This window comes from Crocodylus porosus, unplaced genomic scaffold (assembly GCF_001723895.1).
Source record: "Crocodylus porosus isolate Cpor-Errol unplaced genomic scaffold, CroPor_comp1, whole genome shotgun sequence".
NCBI classification, from domain to species: Eukaryota; Metazoa; Chordata; order Crocodylia; family Crocodylidae; genus Crocodylus; species Crocodylus porosus.
The window spans coordinates 11,886,114-11,911,755 of record NW_017728950.1 but is presented as its reverse complement, the minus strand read 5'-3'; the positions used below and the strand labels follow the sequence as shown (position 1 = coordinate 11,911,755).

Here is a 25,642-nt window from a genome sequence, read left to right as displayed (position 1 = left end):
GATTTCTAATGAAGATCATTTTAATTCATGTCTGAAGAAGGACTTACCAGCAATAATAGTTGAGAAAGGGAAAAAAAGGCTGTGAAACTATGTGGTCAACAGCCTGGGGCTCTTTAGTGATTTATGAGGCACATCTTTATCAGACTGATCTCTTTGGGCTTCATTTTTCTTTATCATTCAAAGCTTACAGAGGATCACTTGGGCTCTTCCTGCTTGGTTAGAAAAAAATCTTGGAATTACTGATTTTTTTTCCCTAATAAAGTTATAGTTTTCCCAGCTCACTCAGCACAAGGTCAGTTTGCAAACAGCCCCTGAACTGTTTTCCTTCAGAGGTTCATCTCTGATTAGCATAAGTGATCCGATTCCTGTTGTATTCGGAGATGTTACAGAGAGAATGACTGTATCATATATACTTCTTGAAAATTACAACTATTTATGATATTTGTTGGAATTGAAAATGACTTTTTTCTTTTCCCCAATCAATATGGGGGGGAAGAAAAGCTTTTGTTTTGGATTCAAGTACTGGCAGGTGGCTGCTAGGCCCACAGGTCTGGGTCCAGGGCAAACTAGAACTGAGCCACAACCAGCCCCAGTGAGGGATGGCTTGTGCTGTGGGGAAGGTGGCATGCAGCTGAGGGAGTGCAGCAGAGACCATGTGGCAAGGTCGGGGAGACCCATGATGTGCAGCTCAGGGGGTATATGGAGAAGACCCTATAGCCTGCTTCCCCTGCTGCCTTCCCTCTCTTCCATGATTACTTTTGGTTCTGGGCTCCTGCTTTGGCTGCAGCCTTGATCCTGACCCAGTTCAGCTTGGACCTCCCCTTGGGTGGGCCGGGGCCGGAGCTGCCACCACTGCTGTTGACTGTCTTGGAGCCAGAGCCACCACAGAAGATAAGCATCCAAGGATAAGTGGCTGGGGTATGGAGGGCAGTTGGCTGAGGGGCAGCAAATTGCCAGGGGGATGATGGGCAGGGGGCCAGGCAGCAGGGTGGGTAAGTGGCAGGTGGGGCAGGAGCAAGCACAGAGAACAAGGAGTTGGGTGGGCAAGGGGTGGGGTTTCTACCTACCTGCCTCCTAAGCACTGCTTTCCCTGTTGCAGTGATGGGAATGGGGGGAACGGACAATTTTAAGAAAACTCCTCAATACTTAGATTCTATACAGAGAAAATTATAAGAAAATTCATAAATTTTTCCCAAATAGAGTCTAATTATTAGGAGGAGGGGTCATCTTGAATGCAGTCATCTTGGATTTGGAGAAAACATTTATCTTAATACAGATTGATAGAATTTGATATTGAAATTGTCAAGAGTGTCTGTTGCTGCTTGGGGACTCTTCCTTTGCATTCTCCTTTATCTGTTTTTCTTCAGTAGGAATGGAAGTGCTAGACAGTGGAGTCAGTCATCAATGTTTGGAGTATTTTATTTATTGCTAAAACTGGCTGGAAATATTTCAAGATGTTTTTCATTAGGAAATGCATGTTTCTTGAAGTGCCACATTTTCCTGAGGAAACATTTTGGTGAAACCTGGATTGTGAAAACTTTCTGTGGTCAGGAATGGGATTTTTGGTCTGAACACATGCATGTGAACAAGAAACCTCAGAATAGTCAGTAGCTTTGGGCAATAGTCTAGTGGCTACAGCACTCACTTGGGATGTTGGAGATATTCTCTGTTCAAGTCCCTATTCCATTTGTCTATTTTGAGGCAGAAGTCTCTCTCACTGGCTTCCTCTGTCCTCCCTTCTTTTGTTTCATGCAAAAATAAAAAATCTGAATGAAGAAATGACATGGCAATAGCAAAAACATTTTGCAGGGTGGGAAAACTGTTTTGTGCTTAGCTTTATGTATTATTCCTGACTCCTTCAGAGTACCAGTAATGGGCTGGTCTCTGAGAAAAATTAGGTCTCTGGACTAAGGACTAGACTAGATAATGTTTGATATCCAGGAGGGCGGGATTTCGTATTGACTTGTCAGCCACTATGATTGACAACAGCTCAATGTCACATACTGCAAAATGCTGTCTTGTCTGCATTTTTGCTTTTTTTTGTCCATAAAGATCTCTCTTAATTTTATTCTCATGGAGCTCCCTTCTCTAGTAGCTTCATGGTTTTAAGACAGTCCTACTTTTCCCCCTCTTCCAGGGCTGGCAACCTCTGGCCCATGGAGCCACTGAATCCATCTCATAGATGCAAAGCTTCAGCATGCCAAGAAGTGGCAGCAGCAAACAGATCCTAGTGTCTGCCTATCTCTGACCTGAGCTGGGTCATTTTAGCCCACAGCCTGAGAAGATTCCTGACCAGTGCCCGATATCGGTCTTCTTTAAGCTGCTCCCATTAGCTTCTTGGCTTCTTTTTTCCCTGTGCAAACCATGCTAACAAAACATGTTTCTTCTAGCAGCTGGACCACTTTTAATTCTTCACCAGTAATAATTATACAATGCTTATATACCTCCAAAAAGCTTTGGAAGTGCTAACATTAATTCTCACCATAACCTGTGATGTGGGTATGCAAGCATTATATATCTCATTTTTATAGATGTGGAAATTGAAGAAGAAAGATTGAGTTTTGTCCAAGAGGGTAGAATGTGAGTGTCATAGACAGGATATAGCTTTCTGCTCCTATGCTCCGAAGATTGGATGAACTCTCCTCCAAATTTGGAAGCAGGATGGACTAATAAAAAGGAAAAAAACAATTTTGGAAAATTTAAAAAAATGTTTTATGCCGAAGCAGAATGATTTTGTGAAATTGAATTTGGACGTGAAACATGTCTTGATTAGTTTCATATTTTCACTTTTTGTTTTTAAGCCTTTTCTCTCTTTCTTCTTCTTTTTGTTTTGCTGCCAAATTCAACAGAAGGATTTCCAGGACTGTTGTTCACTTTCTCATTTTCCTTCTCTCTCTCTTTCATTTTTTTCTTTTTGTAATTAGTACATTTTCAGATTTACTGATTTTCATGTGTTGAGGAAGTTTTGAAGGAATAAAATGAGAGGAGGAGAGATTAAACTTGAATGCAATCATAAAGATGATGATGTAGTAAGGATAGCAGGAGGAGAAAGGAGGAAATAAACTGAAAACAATTTCGACATTCTGAATTTTCTGTTGCAGTGGAAAACTGGAAGCTTTCCCCAAAAGTTTATAGCTAGAGAAAAGAGCCCCTAATTATTTAAAGAAAAAGAAAAAATTCAGCCTGCTCCCTGTAACGTGGTAATTGTAGGATAATTCTGAATGTTTACATTCTCTATGTCTCTAGTGGTCATAACTTTGCTGTTCTGCTTCTGAATCATGCAGCCACTCATAAAACTGAATATTAAATTACTGTTGTGTTGTCAGGTATTGTGCTTTACCTTCTGATTCAGGAAACACTTCTGTATGTTTCTTTTTTCATTTAAAAGTTTCAAATATCTTCCCATTGCTAACTATAACATAGTATTTGAGGAGCCAAAATAAGATTAACTTTTAGATTTTGATATTAGAGAAGAGGTTGCATTGTCTTCAAATACTTGTTACCAACATCTGGAAAATGAATCTGAAGATAAACTAACAAACATGACAATGCCAACATTTTTCTTGTTTTTAAAATATGTTTGGCGGAAGGATGTGAATCAGCTGGATTGGGAAAAGGGCTGGATTTAAAGTGTTCTTACTTTTATTCACTTCTTTCTTTGACAGCTCACTGTGCTGATAAATGTGTCCATGGACGTTGTATTGCTCCAAACACCTGTCAGTGTGAGCCTGGCTGGGGGGGCCCCAACTGCTCTAGTGGTAAGTATACAGTTGCTGCTGCCCATCTTATGCTCTTTTTAGTATATTGTACTTCTGTTTTCAGGGAAATTATTGTGACGATCCTGTGCTTTGTCTACTGGTTGTTAAAGGAACTTGCTCTGATTTACTGGGCCACTCTGTGTGTGATCCAGTTTCTCCAGTCAGTTTAACCAAAAGCTAAGTTAAAAAGTCCCAATTCATTGCTCAGAGGGATGCCAGGAAATATAAGGGCTCATTTGCTGGGAACACAGATATATTTGGGCTAATAAAAGCTTTATTTTATGTATTCATTAAAACATGAAGGTGCATTCGGTAGTCTCTCCTGCTGCCTTTTCCTCCCCTCATTTGATTTACCTGTTGTTTGCTCATTGCCACTCATTCCTTGTCTGTTGATTTGCTGTCACTTCCCATTCACTTCAGTCCCCACAATGATTATAGCCCCTAGTCTTTACTTGGTCACTTTCTCTTAATTTCTTTCTCTACTTTCCATCAGCCTTTTTCAAAGTATCTTCCCCTTTATCTTTGCCATGTGTGTGAATGAGAAAGAAACATTGAGAAAGACAAGAGGGAAGGAATGGAAAAGAGAGAGAGAATATGAGTGCAGGGAGTATTTTATCTCCTTTTCTTACCTAGTAATTCTGCTTTCCCATGTTGATGGCACCAAAAAGTTGCAACTCTTATCACCAAGCATTCTGTTTTTTTCTGCCAGTGGATACAATGTGCAGCCACATGACTTCAGGGAAGTGTGAAAACAAGGGTTCAATTTTTATGTCTCTTTTTTTTTTTTTAAAGAAGTGTGATAAGTAAGTAATAAAATCCATTTTTCCTTCAAGATTTATTATGGGCAAACTCACATTAAAAGTGTTATTTCAGTTCTAATTTCAAGGTTTATAGTTTTATTGAATAAAAGCTTTTTTCCCGAGCTCACCAGAATCTGATTGTTATATGTAAAAGCTGTGTGTGTGTGTGCGTGCGTGCATGCGTACATATGCACATGTGTGTGAAGATATTCTAAATAAAATAGAAGTGAAGGGTCACTACTGTATAGCCAGGAGTTTAATTATTGCACTGGAAACACTGAAGAAACTTGGGACATTGGATCATCGTTATGACTCTAGTTTCACTCCATCTGAGTTTCATGCTTGGCCCACTGTCCCAGTTATTCATGCACAAATACCCTCGAGTCAGATTTGTTCTTGTTGGCATGGGGGAATGTCAGTTCACAGAAAGGGAGATTGACCCATAACCAGACATGTTCCAGAAGAGCCCTGCCAACACCTTCTCCTGAGTGGATGCTCTATATCAGGATATCATATCACTTATTCATCACTCTCTTCATCAAGGGCCAGAGACATTTTGGGCTTTACTGCCTGCCTGTAACTCCTCTGATTACAGCTAATTTATGCTTCCACAGGTCTCTTCTTGCCCTGAAGCCCTTTCCTCTAGGCCTAAGATTGTGAGCATGCCAACAGTATCACCAACCTCAATGTTCAAAAACCAAAAATCATGAAGCTGACTTAAAAATTTTAGGGTTGGGGTTCCTTTTGTTTACACATCTATTTCTGAACTTTTACGATATATTTGGATCACATTTCAAGTTTTCTTCATAACTATGAGGGATAGAACATTACATTTTAAAAATCGAAGTTTAAATTCTCATGCAATAGTACAATGTAAGGAGTGGTGGACTCATTAGATGGAGCTTTTCAGTATTTTAGATTGAATACAGGTATTCAAAGCTTAGATGACCCACACTGTTCATCAGAAGAATCAGTATTTGGCATCAGTTGCTATTTTATAAACTTGTTAAAATTCTTAGGAAAAAACAACAAAATCAAGAAAATATATCACTATGTGTAAGCTATTTTAATAATATTCAGTTAACCTGAGAATAAAGAGCTATATCAAACAATCAAACCAATTTAAAATAAAAAACCCAAACAGATTAGTCTCAGAACAAGCATGAACACAGACATGTCTATTAAAAATTTTAATTATTTATTTTTCTCTAAGTTAAGTTCCGTGAAAAGTTAGGGACATTTCAGATAAAGAAGATGGAAGAATCTACAAACATGTGCTTATAATAAATCCTTTCTCCCCATCACTTTCTTCAGCATTGCTTTCCCTTACCTCCCTACCACTGTAATTCATTGTAAAGGTGTTTTATATTAAACTATTCCTCTTCTACTGTTGCTGCCACTTCTGCACAGTGCCCCTGACTGCTAGACAGCCGGTGCAAGTACTTTGTGCTGCCTGTACACATTCAACATAGTCTGAAAAAGCTTTTCTTATCATACCTTGAATAGAACAATCTCACGAGAGTTTTGTTACCCTTTGTCAAAGTTTCTGCATACCATTACAGCAAGCTTGAGCAGCTAAAAATTTGTTTCACATTGCTATTGTATTTTAAGGGGACATTATGGAGGAAAAGGGTATTTTGTTCATATGCTGTTGAAGCAATGTTTGGAATATGGGCTTTGGCATCTCTCCAGTTTTCTACCAGGCAAAACTTACATGAGATGTTGCTTTCATAGATTATCCTGCTGAAAATGCAGTTGTTCATAGGTGTTTAGACAAAGTAAGGTTATTGTTAGGCAGCATAAAGGGAAGAAAGTGTTTTAACCTGAGCAGTGCTGTTTGTTACTAGCTTTGGACTGAACTGGGTGATTTCTTCTTCTGTGTGGACAGACAGTGCCACTTGAAACAGAAATGAAGTGCAAATCAGGCCAAATAAATAAGTGTTGGAAAGACAAAACCCAAACGAGGTTGTGGCTTCTGGGACTGATTTTCGTTAGCATTTACATTACATAAAAATAATTTTACTTTCAGTAAACTCTCAAGATCTGCTTGCTCTTTAGTATGGATGAAGGTAAACTCAGGTAATATATTGAATCATTTCTTTTTACAAACTTCATTGGGCTATTATAGCATTCATGCATCAAAAATTAGTATAAACTATTACGCTATGATGATAGTGGTCATATACCATATTTTCTTGAACATAATAGGCCCCTGAATACAACACACACTTTGTTTTTGATAGGTAGAATGAAGGAAAAAAGATCTTCCCTTGTAGCAAGTAACTGGGCATGACCGTACATGAAATTAATGCAGTGCAGTTTGTGCCGGAGTTTATTGCTCTTGGGTGCAGCATCCTCATGTGCACCCAGGACTGTGGCACATTGAGCTGGGGTGGCACAGCCCCAGCTGGCACAGGGTGTGAGGGGCAGCCTGCCAGCCCAGAGCTGCTCCGCCCCAGCTCAGCATGCTATGGAGGGGCTGGCTGGGGCATGAGTATGTTCCAGTGTAGAGCTAGCCAGCAGGCAGCCCCACACTTTAGCACCCTCATGCACCAGTCAGCCCCAGTCTCTGTCTACACGTGTGTTTCAGCAGAGTAAATAACTCTGCCATAGAATAGTACTTGTGTTGGGCAGTACTATCCTACAGAGGAGTTGATTAGTTTATGCTGGTCTAATAGCACCACTTGCATGGGTGGTGCACTTTACAGTGGAGCTAATTAGGCAACTTTGCAATAAGCATCGCCCATTGAGTAGCGGCAGCATAGGTGCCAACTTTTTTTTTGCTGGGGGGAGGCTAAGATGATGGACATGTGCCTCCCATCCTCAGCCCCCTAGTGTGTGGGGAATGGGGTGGGTGTGTTGGGAAGTGGGGTGTGGGCACAGGCAATGCATGGGGACTGGGAGGAGGCACAGGTGACATGATGGGTTGGGGGAGCATGTGCCCCATGAGATTTCTGTGCCCACAGTGCACAGGGCTGCAGCTGGACTGGACCAGCTCTGGGCAGGAGCTGCTCCATGGCCCAGCGGGTTGCACTTTGCACTGGAGGGAGTGCAATGCTGCCATGGCTGTCAAGGTGAGGCACCCTTGCCCATACAGCAGCAGTGGGGGACACAACTCCATGCTGCTACTGCTGCCACACCTCACTTTGGTATTCCATGGTCCTTCCTGGTGGGCTGTGGTGCAGCTCCTGTCTGCAACTGGTCTGGCCCTGCTGCAGCCCTGGACCCTGCTGCGGGCACAGAAATCTCAGGGGGCACATGCCCCCTGCCATGTCACCTTGGCCCCCCTGCTCCTCTCTACTGTGTCATCTGTGTTCCCTGTCCCCCTGCTGCATCACCTATGGCCCCCCACCCTCCTGACACATTGCCTGTGCCCCTTAGACTTACCTGGAGGGGGAACTATGGGAGCTGCTCTCCACTGTTGCTTGGCTGCCACGTGCATGTGCATGTGGTGCTTCCTGCCTCCAGTCACCCTCCCCATTTCCCCCAGCCCTAAGCAGCCCCTTGCAGGCTGGAACCCTGGCAGCCTGCAAAGGGAAACCATTTTTATCCTTTCCTCAGGTTTGGGCCCTGACAGCCCTCTTCCCAAGTGGGGCTTGGACCCTCAGGCCCCATTTACTCAGTGCTTGTGAGCAGCAGGTAAGGAGCAGAGCTTGCTCATTGTTCTGCTCCCTGTTAATCATGTGCAGAGTTTACTTTCACTTTTGTCTAGTAAGGCAGAAACTGCGCTCATTGTAGTTTTGCATATAATGTGCACCAAAATTCTCAGCAGCTGTTTTTTGGAAATAAGGTACATGTTTTATGTGAGAAAATATAGTAAATATCCAGCTACCTAACTAACTAAAGGAGAAGAGACAGAAATTATGTGAAGTCCAGTAGGGACTCTGCAGTTGTCAATTTATTTTGCATGATAATATCTTAGATGTAGTAGCAGGATAAAACCTGAAAAGAGGAAGTGAGAAATTTTCCTGCAAGTCTGAAATTTGTAGTAATCTATTTTTTGATAAATCCTGATTTGGCATTTTAATTTATTTGCACATTTGGTAAATAAATTGGAAGAGAGCTGTTCTTTCCAAGAAGTAAATCTTCAGGAAACACTGGGCAGAAATTTCTTTACCCTCCAATAATATTATCCTTTTTCAGTTGGTCAGATAGTTGTCCTTATATGGAACATGGGTCTGTGTCTGAGGATAGAGTTTAGCCCATGATGCCTCTTTCATGTTCTACTTCCCCTCAACCTCAACTTTCATTTTATATGTTATCTTTCAGTTATATACTGGCCTTCTATCAACAAAACTTTTATTTAAAAAAAATCTGGTGCTGTACTATGAATGTCACTGTTTGGCCTTCTGGGTGGTAACTGCAAACATTTCCCAAGTCTACAAAGTTCTCTTCCTCCTATCCATTGCTGTCAATGTGTTTCAATATGAAATGGACTATGCCCTTTTGGAACTAGTGTTGCTTTTTTGATCTGTCTTACAGATCTGAGTCCAGGTATTTTTAAGGTTGCAGGAGCTCATGCATTGGCCAGTGGCTGATTTCAACTGGGGGAAGAGGAAAAGGATTTTATTTCTGACTCAGTCTATTGAGTCTGTTCTCTCTCCATGCTTATGTACTAGGTCAGCCCATTATTACTGCGTCCTTCATGTTTTTCCAGAGTGCCCATCAGTACCAGAAATATGGTATCCTCTTTTCTTTCCAAACCTATCCTTACCTTCATGTCACAGAAGCCTGATGGTGCACAAGAAGCACCAAGAAAAGACTCTTATTTTGACTCAGCAACAAATGGATGCCTAGGGATTCTGCCTTCTCTTCCTCCACACACTGAAAAATCCCATCTGTTGTCCATATTCTCTGTCTTCTCTACCTCTCTGTTCACTATCAAGAACATGGCTCATCTTTACCTTTCCACAGTCTGGGAATCCTGGCTCTTTTTTAGTAAGAGCAAAGATGGACCTTGTTAACTTTTTCCCCTTCAGGAAAGACTTATTTCAGGGTTAGAGCTCACGCTCCCTAAGAAGCAGATTGTTTTGATCTTGTCTCTTGACCCCTGTATGGGGTGACATACATTTGGGATGCCAGGAAACAGGATTCCGTTTTATTGAAAACCAACTCATTAGATTGCTAGTAGGCACATGAAAACCTTTATAATTTGATCAGTTCCTGCTGCATCTTGTAGTAGGGGTAAGTGAAATTTAATGGTGGTTAAGCATCTTTATGTTCTAGAATAGTGGTATCCCACCAGTGTAACTCCCAATCCTTGTATACAGAAAACTGTTTTTGTTTGTTTGTTTAGCTCATTGTCATAAGCAAATTTTGGAGCAAAATCCTTAAATACTTATACAGGTAAGTGTTAGGGCTGTGTGAAGCTTCAGTCCCTGATTCCGTGGAGATTCGGCCAGATTTGGTGGCCAAATCTCCGAATCGAATCGGAGGACCCTTTAATCTCTCCATATTGAATTGGAACTGTCCAAACAGGATTGGAGAGATTTGGAAAGATTTGGCAATTCGGACATGGAGACAGTTTTAAATGTTTTTCTACATACCACTAGGTAGCAGGGGCTCACAAATGCTGTGATGCTGGGGTGCATGGAGCTTCCCACAGGAGCAGGGGGGGCTCCCCAGCACACTTGGCAGCAGACCCAGGAGTGGACCAGAAGCACTTCCAATCCACTTCTGGGTCTGCCAGGGAGCATGTAGGGGGACCCTTTGCATCCCCTTGGCTCGGTGATGGGTGCTTCTTGGGTCTGGGGGGGGAACCTGGGGTCCCCCCACAGCTGATCGTGGAGCCAGGGGAGACATGGGGGGGGCAGCGTGCTCCCTGGCAGACCCAGAAATGGATTGGAAGTATTTCCAGTCCACTTCTGGGTTCACCACCAAGCACGTGGAGGGCCCCCCCGCTCTCCTGTGGGACACTCCATGTGTCCCAGCATCACAGCAATCGTGAGCCATCCTGATACCTCAAGGTATGTAGAAAAAACTTTTAAAGCTGTGTCTATAACTGAATCACTGATTCTCTGAATCAACACTGAATCTTCATATTTGGATTCAGCTGAATTGAATCAGGGGCAGTGATCCGAATCAATGAATCGAATCACTGTCCATGATTTGGGCCGAATTCGAATCATATTGGGCCTTCTTTGCACACCCCTAGTAAATATACCATGGAACATTTTTTTCTGAGTGAAAACTAAGTAAAACTGTGTAAAAATATTCTGGATTTGGCTCTTTGTGTCTAATGTCTCCTTGGAGAATATTTTGTTGGTAAAAAATATCTTTTATTCATGCCTTAGACTTTTTCTTTTTTTTGGCAAACATATTATTATACATTTGGGTAATATATTGTCTGTAGTATATTTCAGTGGGACAAGATGAATGAGAGCCATAATACAAATCTGAAAAATACCACATGGATTAAAAGGTTGCACATTTACAAAGCACTTTCATTCCAGTACAAGACTTGGCATTCATGTGAACTAAATTATTTCAGTGAAGGATTTATTGACTGAACATAATAGACAGATCATTGTCATCTGAATGGACAGAAGACATGTCGAACCTATCCCTTGGAGCTAGTCACTCAGTACATCCATTACACTGTCAGGATCATTTGGAAAAAACTGTTCATGCTGCTGCAAAACTATGAATTCATCAGTTTGCTTTTGTTAGGAATGAGAGCATCTTTTAGGAGAGAGGGCTGGTCATACTTGCAAAGAAATACTATTTTATGGATTAAAGATGAAAGAATTGTAATTGACTGGACAAAATTGGAGCCTTTGCCTATTCAATTAGTTTCATTTTCATACTGGATTGTATTTAGAAAACAAGGAGCAATGGTCTCAAGTTGCACCAATGGAAGTTTAGGTTAGATATTAGGAAGAACTTTCTCACCAGTAGGGTAGTAAAGCACTGGAACAGTTTACCCAGAGTGGTTGTGGAATCTTTATCCTTGGAGATTTTTAAGACTTGGCTAGACAAAACCTTGGCTGGGATGATCTATTAGGGGATGGATGTGCTTTGAGCAGGGAGTTGGACTAGCTGACCTCCCTAAGGTCCCTTCCAAACTTTTTTTTGTATGATTCTGTAATTAACAGAGGTGTCTCTGGAAGACTAAGGAGATCGGAAGACTCCATTCAGTACTGGTGAGGCCTCACCTGGAGTAGTGTGTCCAGTTTTGGGATGGATGTGCTCTTCCGATCTAGTTGGACTAGCTGACCTCCCTAAGGTCCCTTCCAAACTTTTTTTTGTATGATTCTGTAATTAACAGAGGTGTCTCTGGAAGACTAAGGGAAATTTTCCACTCCATTCAGTACTGGTGAGGCCTCACCTGGAGTAGTGTGTCCAGTTTTGGCCCCGCACTTCAAGAAGGATGTGGCTAGATTGTGAGGAGTCCATCGGAGAGCAGAAAAATGATTAGTGGCCTGGGAAGCAAGACTTATAAGGAAAAGCAGAAAGAACTAAAGTTTTTAGTCTGGAGAAGATGAGACTGAGTGGGGATTTAATAACAGTCTTCAAATACCTAGTTTCATAGTTGGTAGGGTCGGAAGAGACCTGAGCAGATCATCAAGTCCGACCCCCAGCCATGGGCAGGAAAGAATGCTGGGGTCAAACGAACCCGGCTAGGTGATTATCTAGCCTCCTTTTGAAGACCCCCAGGGTAGTAGCGAGCACCACTTCCCTTGGAAGTTGGTTCCAGCTCCTGGCCACCCTGACTGTGAAGTAGTGCCTCCTGATGTCTAGCCTAAATCTACCAACTATGAAACTATGAAACTACTCTCAATAAACTTATGGCAGCTATTCCTTGTTACTCCTGGTAGTGCTTGGGGGAACAGGGACTCTCCCATGGCCTGCTGGTCCCCCTTGGCAAGTTTTTAGACAGCCACCAGATCCCCTCTCAGCCTTCTCTTGTCAAGGCTGAGCAGGTTCAGATCCCATAGCCTCTCCTCGTAGAGCCTACCCTGTTGTCCCCTGATCATGCGAGTGGCCCTCCTCTGGACCCTCTCGATGCTGTCCACATCCCTCCTGAAGTGCGGCACTCAGAACTGGATGCAGTACTTTCCAACTGTGGCCTGACCAGTGTTGAATAGAGGGGGAGGATCACCTCCTTGGACCTGTTTGTGATGTATCTATGGATGCATGACAAGGTGTGGTTAGCCTTTGTGACTGCTTCCCCACATCGGTGGCCCATGTTCATCTTGGAGTCTATAATGACTCCGATATCCTTTTCTGTCTCTGTGCTGTCAAAAACGGAGTTCTCGAGCCTGTAGGTATGCTGCTGGTTCTTCCTCCCCAGGTGCAGTACTTTGCACTTGTCAGTATTGAAACCCATCCTATTCTCATCCGCCCACCTCTGTAACCTGTCCAGATCTAGTTGTAGTCTGTCCCTTTCTTCTAGCATGCCCACTTCTCCCCACATCTTAGTGTCATCTGTGAATTTGAACAAGGTGCTTTTCACTCCCTTGTCCAAGTTGCTGATGAAGATGTTGAACAGTGCGGGCCCAAGGACTGAGCCCTGGGGAACCCCACTGCCCACATCCCTCCAGGTTGAAAATGACCTGTCCACCACCACTCTCTGGGTGCGGCCCTCCAGCCAATTTGTGACCCATCTGACTGCGTATACGTTGACACCACAGTTGCCTAATTTTTTAATGGGGATGGGGTGAGAGGCAGTGTTGAAGGCCTTAATAAAGTCCAGAAAGACTATGTCCACTGCGACCCCTGCATCCAAGGATTTTGTGACCTGGTCATAGAAGGCAACCAGGTTGGCTTGACAGGACCTGCCTCTAATGAACCCAGGTTGATTGCCCCTAAGCATAATCTCCCCTGCTGGTCCCTTGCAGATGTGCTCCTGGATAATTTTCTCAAAGAGCTTCCCTAGGACCAAGATAAGACTAACAGGCCTATAGTTTCCTGGGTCCTCCTTCCTCCCTTTTTTGAAAATGGGGACCACATTAGCCCTTTTCTAGTTCTCTGGCACCTTGCCAGAGCACCACGAGTGCTCGTAAAGCTGTGCCAGGGGTCCCGCAATGACATCTGCCAATTCCCTCAGCATTCTGGGGTGGAGATTGTCAGGACCTGCTGATTTGAACAAGTCTCACCAGAAGTTCCCTGACTAGGTCCTCACTGACCCTGGGCCTGGCTGCGCCTCCCCTGGGTCTGTCCGGAATCCCAGTGTGGGGGATGTCCCTGTCCCTGCTCAGAAAAATGGAAGCAAAGAATCTGTTAAAGAGGTTAGCTTTGTCGTCTGGTGTGACCACCAGATTTCCAAGCGTGTCCGGCAGAGGCCCCACATTGCTCGGTGCCTTCTTTTTGCCCCCTATGTATTTAAAAAAGGATTTCTTGTTCTCCTTGATCCAGGTCGCTAATCCCAGCTCCATCTGTGCCTTAGCCTTCCTAATAGGCCCCCTACAATCTTGAGCAATGGAGGTATAATCTTCCTTGGTGATGGATGATTATAGAGAGGATGGAGATAAACTATTCTCTGTGAATATAGGACACAGGACTAGGAGCAGTGGCCTCAAGCTTCAGGATAAGCAATTTAGGTTGGAGATTAGGAGGAATTTTCTGACTATGAGGGTGGTCAAGCATTGGAACAGGTTACCTAGAGAAGTTGTGGACACTCCATCTCTGGACAGACAATTGGCTGAGGTGGTTAGTCAGAGCTGATCCTTCCTTGTGGAGGGGTCTGGGCTAGATGATCTCAAGAAGTCCTTTCCAGCCTTACTTTCCTGTGATCCTGTTTTTGTAAATAGTTTATAAAGCTGGTTTTAATGGTTCCAACTTCAGAAGGAAAGAAAATAAGAGTCTATACATAGATTGAGTTTTTCTTGAATCAGTAGATCTGCACCTCAAAGAGTTTGCACTTATAGACAGAACAGACTGTAGATCATCAAGTACAATGAGATGTTGAGTCATGTTCTTTAGTATATGGTGCAGACTTGAAATTTACTGATTACAAGTAAAACAAATTACTCATTGCCTACTGGTTGTATGTAATGCAGTCTTGTATAAAAATTATTACTGTTGAGGAACCTGCCGTATGAATGTGTAGAGATGACAAATGGATCAGATAGTTAAAGATCATGTAAGGTTCAGCATGTAAGATTAAGACTATGTACATGATTTGGACATGCATATGCTGTACTCTTAATTCCTAATAAGTAAGCAGAAAATTCCATTTATTTCCCTGTATTTGTGTGTAGTTCTTAATCCACAAATTATTAATTTGAAATTAGTGGGAGAGCTCTTTGGGTAAGGGAGAGTTCAGCAAACATAAGGATGGTTGAACTAGTACTAGGCAATAAATGACATAAAAGACCCAGGAGGCCCAGGATAAAGTTAATTTTTACGTCTAAATGTGTTGTGGAAAACCATTTTTTAAGTATCTTTCCAGGATCACTGGCACTGGCTAGTCATGGGAAAACTGTTTTGGGATATGCTGTGACCCCACCCACGTTATTTCCATATCCTAAGTTCAATATACAGTTAAAAAGTTAATTTCCAAAAAGGTGGTAAGCTTGAGAAGGGGGAAAGTGCCAACATCAGTATTATATTGACCCTACTAAGCAAGTTGCAGCCTCTTTAATTTCAGGGTAGCTTGAATCCTAAGAAAGAGCGGGGCTGACATGTATTACTTTTCAGTTGTAATCAGTTAGGATTATTTATGGAACCCTAATTCTAATTTATTTTACTTTCATTTTTTACTATCACATAATATATAATACAGTATTTATTTGAATTAGTGGATATTTATTTACAACTTCCAATGTAATTCTGCTCTAAAAGCCACTATAGAGCCTGATCCTACCATCATCCTCAAAAGAATCACTCTATATATTTATTTGGGAACATACCTGTTTTCCTTAGAGGAAGAAATACGCTTTGGTTATTGTTGGCTCCAGTAGTGGTGCATGGTGAACTTGTTAGGAAAAAGTAAACTGCATTTAAATTATTGTCAAAAAGAATTTTGCTGAGGCATAATTTAAAGGTACTGAGGCATCATGGATGATCCTGAGGACATAATTTGGCTACCAGGAAATTCATCATTGATTTACGAAACTAGAGAGCAAAACAACCCAGGTTTTTGATAGTATTAAAATAGTATATAGATCTGGCATATAAGAAAAAGCATCTTTTCTTTCACAAAGTAGATTATGTGTTACAGAAGTTTTGAGCAATAATAGCTTTGGTGTCCTCAGATATTATTTACTGTCAGGAGTGTTGATAAAGTTTGTACATTCCACAAAAAACCCTACTATTTTTCTCATGGGACTTGGCAGATGTGGATTATGGCAGAAACAGTATCTTTTGGCACAGTTTAAAATACAGCGCAACTCACATGAATTACAATCACTGTCAGTTTCTCAATGGCACTTGTAATTACCATTGACTAAAGACTGGATCTGTGGATACCACCGGAACACTTGCATATTGTGTGAGCCCACTTTTGAAACAGCTTCCTAGTTAAGGGTTGTGCAACTTTCATATTTCCAGTAATTAGCTTGTGAACTGCATGACAGACAAGTTGCTGATCAGTACTGTGTGAGCTATGTTGCTTGTGGGTGTTGAATGGTTCTTAGCATTACTCTGTTTCATGGTGTGTAAGTTGGGTTTTGAAGCAAAATTTGTGTGTCTTAAAAATTAAACTCAACTTATACACTGTGCCACATCAAAAAATTGGGGACAGTGCTGACCCCAGCACTTGGCAGGTGTGGCCCTATCCCTTGTGAGTGGCGCTGCCAGGCCAGCCAAGTGCCAAGCCTGGACGAGCTCAGCCCCACTCTTGTCCCCAGGCTTGCAGGGAATGAGACCCTGCCAGCCAAGTGCCGAGCCCGGCACTGCTTACGGGGGATGAGGCTGTGCCAGCCAAGTGCCAAGCCCAGCCCCTATGACAGGTTCTGGGCTTGGCGCTCCACAGCACCACTCGCAGTAGACAGGACCAGTCTTAGCACTCAGCTGGCGGGGCCACATCCCCTGCAAGCCCGGTGCTGCTCACAGGGGATAGGGACAGGGCTAGGGCTGGACTTGGCACTTGCCTGGAGATGTCGCTTGCAGGAGATGGGGACGGGCTCAGTGCTCAGCTGGCGCAGTCCCATCTCCTGCAAACAGCACTGGCAGCTTATGCACCATGTCTATGAAAATGCTTACCTTTCAAATTGGAAAGCTGGGGTCAACCTATACACCATGTCGACCTATACACCATGAAACGTGGTATGTAGGATTGGTTTGTTGTTTGTTTAAACTGGAACTTTTTGACTGATAGAATTTACAAGATTCATTTCAGGATGTATTTCAAGGTTCATTACAAGATGTATTTTCAAGGCTTTTATGTTCCATGAACCAGACTATTTGATAGAAGTTAAAAATGTCCACAGATACATCCCCAAACCAGAGAAGTTTATTTATGGAATGCAGGAAGTGTTTGATGAGTTCAGGGTACATAAGTGTTCCAATGAAACAAGTCATCCTCATGGATTATGAGAGATAGGCTCAATCTGTATGTAAATATATTGTCCGTTTATTATCAAGCTTTAACTAAAATATCTTCTGCCAACTGGGCCCAATGCAAAATCTTAGGTGAAATGTTATGTGAGAAATTCTGAAGAAGGTAAATTTAATCTTAAAATGAAATGAGGTATTTTCACTTCTTGGTTTTTCAAATAATGTATACATTCTACCCAGACTCTTTGTTTGATCATGTTTTATTTACTCAGGCATACAACATTGATGTCAGTAGGAATATAACATTTGTTTCTGAGTTATGAACTGTGATAACCTCAAAATGCAAAGCTAGAAAAAATTAGTCCTGCTCTTGCAATGAAATCTGTCCAAGAATAGTACCATAGATGATAGTGTAGTTATATCCTGCACACGATAAATTCCTGCCATTTTGTAACTTTCCACACAATAATATTATTTTTAGCAAGGTTTCATTTTAGGAGCAAAATAAAATTAACACCAAGGGCCGTGTGTATGCGTGTGTTTTTCTTTGTAGCTATCTTGCATTGTGCTCTGATGTCCAAAATACTGGAAAGAGTCTTTGGAAATTTATGGCAAGTGAAAAGCACACAGTTTAAGTTCTTTATGGGATCTGAAAAACACATTTTCATTGTTCTTCCACTTCATGGATCAAAAAGCATTTACAAAGTCACAAATAAAATAAAATTAAATTAAATTATTTGTAGTGTCTTGAATAAAAATCCTTTCTTTTATGCAGAACAATAAAGAAGAATGAAAAATATGCCACAGGCTAGAAAGCTTACAGCGTAACAAATGAAATCAGATAGAAACAAAAGATTCTAAAAGAAATCCAGATTTAAAAAGAAGTGGTGTGTTCTACAAAAAGTACTATGCATTTCTGTATCTGGGATGTAGGTAACAGAAGTTTTTTTTTTTTAGTAAAAGCTTCTTAATTATTAAGAAATAATTTCTAAAGAAGATTTATTTTCTGATATGTATATGCATATATTTGTCATAAAAACTTAATTATTGTCTTCTGATGTAAGAATAGCAAAAACTATATGAAGACTAATCTTTTGTTTGTATTAACTGAAGCATGGAAGTCTCTTTAAAAGGTTCTCTTAATGGACTATTCAGAATAGTTGGCTTTGATTTATAACCCTTTAAACTGATCTCTGAGATGTCTGCATGCCACATTCCACATTTTACCATTTTATAGCCCCAGTAATAAGTGGGGTTGATATCATTTGTAGAGATGCAGTAGTGATTTTGGTCAGGTTTTTAACTCTCTTGCATATTGTAGATGTTGTGAGAGTTAGTGAGCTGAAAGTTATTTGGTTAACATTACACTTAGGTGACAAGTTTTCTTATTCCTATCCTGAAGGAAATATGCAACTAGCCAAATCATAGAAAATACTTACAAAATTATATTTGGAATTGTGTAATAAGTACAGAATGGATAGGAATATTTTCATGGTGTTTGCTGTGCAAAAGAGTGGTAGTTGTGCTATTCTTGACACAATTGTATAAGTAAAGTTAAAGAATTTGTGCCTGAGTACTGATAATTAGTATTAAATAACAATGACCGTATTCTTTACACTACTATGACATTTTGGGCCTTCCACATAGGTTAATGACATTTTAATCAGGGAACTGTTAAAATATGAAGCTATTCAAACTGCTGTTTTACGTCACAGTTACACGATTCATTCAAATAACAGGTAGATTATATTCAGTAGTGTAATTAGGAGTGCGTGAAAGGGGCATCTACTCTGGGTCCCAAGTCAGGAGGGGCTTTGGAATCACCTCCCACCCTAATGGAGTCCATGCCGCAGCAGCAAGAGCACCCCCCTGGCTTACCCATGTTGGAAACTTCAAAACAGCACCTATACACATGCCTGACTCCTGCTCCAACATGTTTTAATTAGAACGTGTCTGAGTAGGCTCAATTAATCGAGCCTGCTGGAGTGTGCTAATTAGTCCACTCCAGCAGCATTGGTGCCACGTGTATTCAGCTACATGTGAATGCTGTGTACAGTATTCACATGTATTTAGTCCCTATGCTTCAAAATGGCAGTGGGGGCACTTTAACTAAAGCTCACTGAGCAAGCGTTAGCTAAATTGCCGCTGCCACCGTTGTGAAGCATGAGATGGTGAATACACGAGATGCTGCAGGTGCTTTAATTAAAGTGGTTTCCGGTAAGCTGAGAGCTGCTTTTGCTGCCAGGGTGCCTCACCTGCTTCTTATTTAGAGTAGAAATTATTTAAGACAGTGGTTTTCAATCTTTTTTTCATTTGTGGACCCCTAAAAAATTTTGAATGGAAGTGTAGACCCCTCACCCCTTTGACTTGTATGTGTGGGTATTCACATACTTTTGATTGATCATAGTCATCTTTTGAGGACCTCTTAGACATAGTCTGTGGAGCCCCAGAGGTGCACAGACTACAGGTTGAAAACCGTTTGTTTAAGGTATGTTTCTTCACAGGGTTGCTGTTCTTCTTTTTGAGATAGACCTGAGTAGCAAAGTTTAGATATAGATCCATATTTGAACTTTGGTTTGAAGTTTGGATTGGGTTTTTAATATCGGTCTATCATGAGTGTGTATTACTTGGATTTCTGTCATATTAATTCCTTATATGCAAAAAGTGTTTTTTCCTCACTTTCTGAGTTAACAAAAGATGCAGTGGCCCAAATTCTAAGCGGTGACCACCCTGTACTCAGCACAATTTGGGATACTGAGGGTGCATCTACATGTGAAATTAATTCGAATGAATAAACTCTAGCACGTATTGTGCCGGAGCTTATTGCTCCCGGGCACAGTGCCTCATATGTACCCAGGACTGCAGCACATTGAGCCGAGTCAGAGCAGCACTGATGGGCAGGAATGCTAGGGGATCAGCCTGCTAGTCTGCGGCTGCTCCAAACCAGCTCAGCATGTTGCAAAGGGGCAGGCTGATGCATGAAGGTGCTCTAGTGTGGGGCTAGTTGGCAGGCAGTCCACACACTGAAGCACCCTCATGCCTCAGACAGCCCCGTAAGTGTCTATATGTGTGTTGCTGAAAACTAAAGAAAGCTGCTGCAGGATTTTGTATTTACAAGTACTAACCTACAGCAGAGTTAATTAGTTTCCCAGAGTCTCATAGGACCACAGGTATAGACACTGAGACTTTGCTGTGGAGCTAATTAGGCAGCTCTGCAGTAAACATCTCATGTACATGTGGCCTGAGAGTAGAGGAAGTTCTAAGCCCATCAATGGATGGTGCCCTCAAATAAATCAGGGCCATCTCAATACTGCTATGTTTTATTGATGCTGTCCACTCATGGCCTTAACGCCTCATCCAGCAGCTGAGAAATCACCTGTGATTAGGGACGCTGTTTCCTTCTTCCTAGCCAGATCCTCTGCATTAAAAGATTGGAGGAAGTCAGGAATAGAAGCTATTACAATGGTTCTACTTCACAATTGGATGAATGTAATAGCAGCAGCAACAACAAGAATAGCAATCTTTTATATTACCTTAGTGCCTTGCTGTCTTGGACACAGATAAAGACCTCATTGTGTTAGACAGTGTACATAGGCAGAACAAAAGATGGACACAGAGAAACAGAATGCAAGGAAACAACATGACACAATTAGTCAGCATGGCAGGCAGTGTTCTCAATACACTAGCTGCCTAAGTGTTGCTAAATTTCAGCAGCATCCTTGCAAAGGATGGTTTTAAAGCAGGATTTGAAATAGGATAATAAAGTAGTTTTGTGGATGTTGACAGGAAGTTAGTGCGAGGGACAGCCTGAGAGAAAGCAGAAATATATTTGGATTGACAATTTAACATGTAGATAAAGGAAACTGGTATGGCGTGGGCCAGTCTGAGATGAGAATTGACATCCCCATACTGATTGTGAAATGATACAAAAGGTGGAGTTAAGCTATGAAGGGCCTTGAAACTGAAGCGAGGGAACTAATGTTTGAGGCAATAGAGAAGTGGGGAGTCAGTGAAGAGATGCAGAGAAGGCTGACATAGTCAATGTGATACACTAGAAAAATGATTTCTGCAGCAGTTTTCTGAAGATAAGAATGGGGTAAAATTGTACATATCAACATCAGAGAAGGATGTTGCTGTAGTTGGTATGCAAGATAATAAGTGTCTAGGTTAGAGTTCTAGTTCAAGATATAGATTGAAAATGTCAAATTATAAATGTTATGCAGAAAAAACTGAAAAGATTTGGAAATAAACTGGAAGTGTTGACCCAGAGAGAGGGGTCTGAGTCAAAGGTGATGTCCAGATTATGAATACAAGTCAGTTTTTGCAAGCTGGAGCAATGCAAAGCAGCCCTGACACTCCAGACCACAACCTCTGGAGCCTATCTAAAGAAATTATGTTTGGAGGTTTAGAAAGGACAGGAGTTGAGATTCTGCACTTTTACAATTTTTGTCTGCCAATATTACATTCCCAGCTTGCCTTTGGAGTGTGAGACTGAGGAAAAAAAAATCAAACAACATTCTTATCATTATTTTATGGTCAGATCGTCACAGTGACTTTGGGAATCACAGGCAAGAAGTGGAAAATTGTGTTTTACTGCTTTGATAGAACTCTTCTCCATTTGGCAAACAGCAGAGATGATGTTTGTTTTTAGACATGTGCTGTGGTGTTTAGCCATAAACGCAAGAGCAGTTCTGACCCAGAGAAAAAATATTAGGTTGTTATTTCAATTCCACACGTATGACAACAAAGAAAAATGGTAAGAAAAATTATTATTCAAGTCCCCATCAGTATTAGCAAAAAAGAAAACAAAAAGAAAATTCAAATTCTAAAAAAAATTGCCATAAATATTACCCATCATGTATACCATGCTATATAAGTATCTCTGCCATATCCATGAGGCAGCTGTAAGTCTATGTTGAGTTTCTATGGGAAAATTTCTTCTAAAATTTCTTTGGCTCGATTTGATAGCTGTATTTTGCTCTCATTATACACCATTCTTTAGAGAAGGCCAGAATTACATGTGATCAAGGTGGATTTGTCAGGAATAAACCAGGATTCATTCAGGCTTCTTTTTTGTTACCTTTTCAAGAAAAATCAACCAAACCTCCCCTCAGCATGACTGCTGTACCTCCCCCCCTCCTCCTGTCCAAAACCCCCTATAAAATCAGCATGCTCATGTCTTGTTAAAAATTGGACTGACATTGTCTTTGTTTATAAAGAACATGAAAAGAGTTACAAAACCATCCAGGTGCACTTCTAAAATATGATACAAAGTCTTATCTCATCCTGTAAAATATCTGGGCACCCTGTATCGCAATTTGTAAATCACCGGCAGCTCCGAGAAACCATGTGCATAAAGATGAGCCCGGTTTGGCATAATAGCAATGTGCATTAAATTTATTATAATATGAAATACACAACTTTAAGCCTTCAAGTACTTGTACAAAAGGCTGAAGAATGATACCAATTTGCATTGCACATTTTCTTTTTTGCTTTTTCACTTGAAAAAGGTTCTTTGCAACTGAAACTTGGGGACTTTCTCTGTTCCTAAAATTATCATTTGGCTCTGAGCTTCAGAGAACATTTGCCATTTGTTTTTATGTTGGGACACTGTGTATTGTTTTAGGGTTCCATATTATGTTTATGTATTTGAAATGAGGATTTATATAATACAGTGTCTTTATTTCCAAAGCATGCCTTTCTTGTACAGGGACAGCCTTTTGGGAGAAAGTTTGCTGCCTATATTTGTAATGATACATGATGTGATGATGTACAGAGCTTTTACTGAAGGGTCTAGAAAAATATATTCCTCACTGAACAGAAAGCATAGAATAAAAAAAGATTAAAAAAAGTGGCATCAAATAATTTTCTTTGCTAAAAGTCTAGACAGCCGTTAGTAAACATTTCTCTTGAATTTTATTCTGCAGTGCAAGATGTAGGATGTAAGAACATTATGACTCCCATAAGAGCATAGTCAAAGCAATAAGCAGAGAAAAATGGGTTTTACATTGTGTTATACATAAAGGCACCTATGCCCCAAGAAATAGGTTAGAACTGGACCACTTTTTATTCATGGCAGATAGACTGGGGCAGATCCTCTGCTGGTTCAACTTACCGTAATTCTCTTTAAATCAGTGTATCTGTGCTACTGGAGGTGTCCCCAGCCTGTCCTAGCAGAACTTCCATTTCATTGCTTTAAGACCTGGGATGAAATTATGATCCCATTAAGTTCAGTGAGAATTTTGCTCTTGACTTTTGTGGGGCCCATATTTCTTCTCAGAAGCAAAACCTTTATAGAGTAAAGCTCATTAGCTACTAGGAAAAAATATTAAAACACTTTGCAAGTAGAACTTCACACTTGTAACACTGTTAAACAGTCTATAGTAAATGTATATAATTTTTTATATTGGCCTCACAAAAGTCAAGAGCCAAATTCAATGAGAATTTGGCCCTTGACTTTTGTGAGGTCCATATTTATTCCCAGAAGCAAAACTTTTACAGAGTAAAGCTCATTCACTACTAGGAACAAAATATTAAAATACTTTGCAAGTAGAGTTTCTGTCTTGTAACACTGTTGAACAGCCGATAGTAAATTTATATAATTATATATAATAAAAACTAACTTATAAATTTCACATTTAGTTCTGGATGCTAACAAATGTGACCTGCTTAGAAAGCAACCATGCATTCTATGTTGCTTTGGCATACCATTTCTCTGAATTAGTAAATCTGAGTCTTGTTATGTGTTCTGAATTTGGGACTTCTGTTTCTTTTTATTGTGCGGTTCTCTCCCTCCCTCTCTCATACACTGCATTTTGATAATTTATTACTGCTCCAATTGGAAGTCACTAGCTGACACTTTCTTCTTCCTCTGTGCCTGTGTGTTTGTGCATGTGTCTGTGTGTAAGTGACCTTGGAGTAGTCAGGACAGTCATTACAGTAGCTATTCTGATTAAACTCCAGCTGACAGTCTGTAACCTGAGGATAGTCATTAACTCAAAGACTGCCCATTTCACCAGATTAACAGCTGTGTGATTACCAGCCTGCCTTTCTTAGTTTTTTAATATTAGGCAGCAGTAAAAATAGTCTGGGGTAATATTTGGTAAATGTAACCTCCAGAACTAATTACAAATAAACAAAACTCCCCACAGGAAGCATTTCTATTATTTGTACTCTTTTTGTGGTAATCCCAGTATGTGTTTCTGACAAATCACTTTAATTTCCTATGGGAGACATTATTGATTAGAGGTCAAGTGATATAGAGATAAAGTATATGATGTATCTATCTTGTTCAAGAATATTATTTATTCCCATTAATCGTGCAAGTTTTTTCTGCAACAGTACCCATATGTCACAGTTGGATAGTAAGTTTGTGACAGATCTAACAGAAGAGACTATATGAAAACTGTAATTGTTCTGGTAAAAAGCTCTGGCATTATGCTATAATAAAACAATGGTGTAGTCAATACTTGTTATACAACTGACCATCTTCAGGCAGATAATCTAAAAATTGGAAATTTAATCACTGAACACTTGATGTTTTCTATTTGAATGGGTTTCATACAAACAGAATGAGAACACAAGCAGGAAACTAATAAATTATCAAGCAATATACAGTTCAGGTCTCTAAAAATTTTTTTGCAAGGAAGTTTCCAATTGAGAGACATAGCGTATTTGTTTCCTCTCATATAGGTAGCGTGGTGCATGGTGCAGTATGCCAGTCTTTGTGCGTATTGCTTGGTTCATTGGCAGTGGGGTAGGCTTTCAGTAGCAAAGTCTGTTTACGTGTGAGACTAATTAAGCTGTTCCTCTATATATCTGCATAAATGTTGGTGAATTATATCAAATATCTCATATTTAGCCTCTGGTAAAAAAATACAAGGAGGAAACTGTCAGCCAAATGTATCTTTTATTTTGCTGCATGGTGCTTTGTATATACCATATCAAGAGAGTTTATGCCTCGTTCATCCCTAGTGTAATTCTGTAGCAGGGCTGAATGTGGCCCATTTTGTGGTGTTTGAAAGGGCTGCTATCCAGTGGTCAGTTGAAATTATTCTTTTCTTCACAGTGGGTCCTTTGGATAGTACAAGGCATTTAGAATTATTTTTAAACACTTCATGAGGAATGACTGAAGTTATTCCTTTTAGTTGGAGGCAGCAGACAGACTGTAATCTGAATCCATCAGGAGGTGTTAAGCAAAATGAGGATGGTGATCTTCATGCAGCCATGAGAGAACATCTGTCTGCCTCAAAAATGTACTGTACACATATATACATCCCAGAACAACTGGTTTCCTAAGAAGTTGACGACTGATTCTGCCTGAGGATTACATTTTCTCTTACATCTAGCACATGCAAAGTAGTTTTCTGTGAGTCCTGAATTTGTATGAGTTTTAATGAGGAAAGACATCCATCTTGTGTTATATGCATTGTAGCACTTTGTACAACGTCCAGTACATAAAAACGAATGCTTAAATAGCTCAGGAAGGAAAATAGAGATGGGGATGAAGAAATAAAATGGGCATCCTGAGTATAGAAATTTTCTACTAAGTTACCACATTTATTTATTTATTTCAGCCACAGTACATAAATGTAAACAATGTCTATATTTCATGTTCCAGTGACCTCCTTTAAGAGGAGGCTG

At 40.7% G+C, this 25,642-nt stretch overlaps 1 protein-coding gene across 2 annotated transcripts in view; it reads left to right on the top strand.

The window, feature by feature from the left end:
- The window catches only part of MEGF10 (multiple EGF like domains 10), a 131,752-nt gene that overhangs the window by 21,058 nt on the left and 85,052 nt on the right, over positions 1–25,642 (top strand). For both annotated transcript variants that reach the window (XM_019555181.1, XM_019555179.1), the window contains exon 4: positions 3,666–3,758. In XM_019555181.1, coding sequence (XP_019410726.1) covers positions 3,666–3,758 — 93 coding nt within the window. The remainder of the gene's footprint in view (positions 1–3,665; positions 3,759–25,642) is intronic.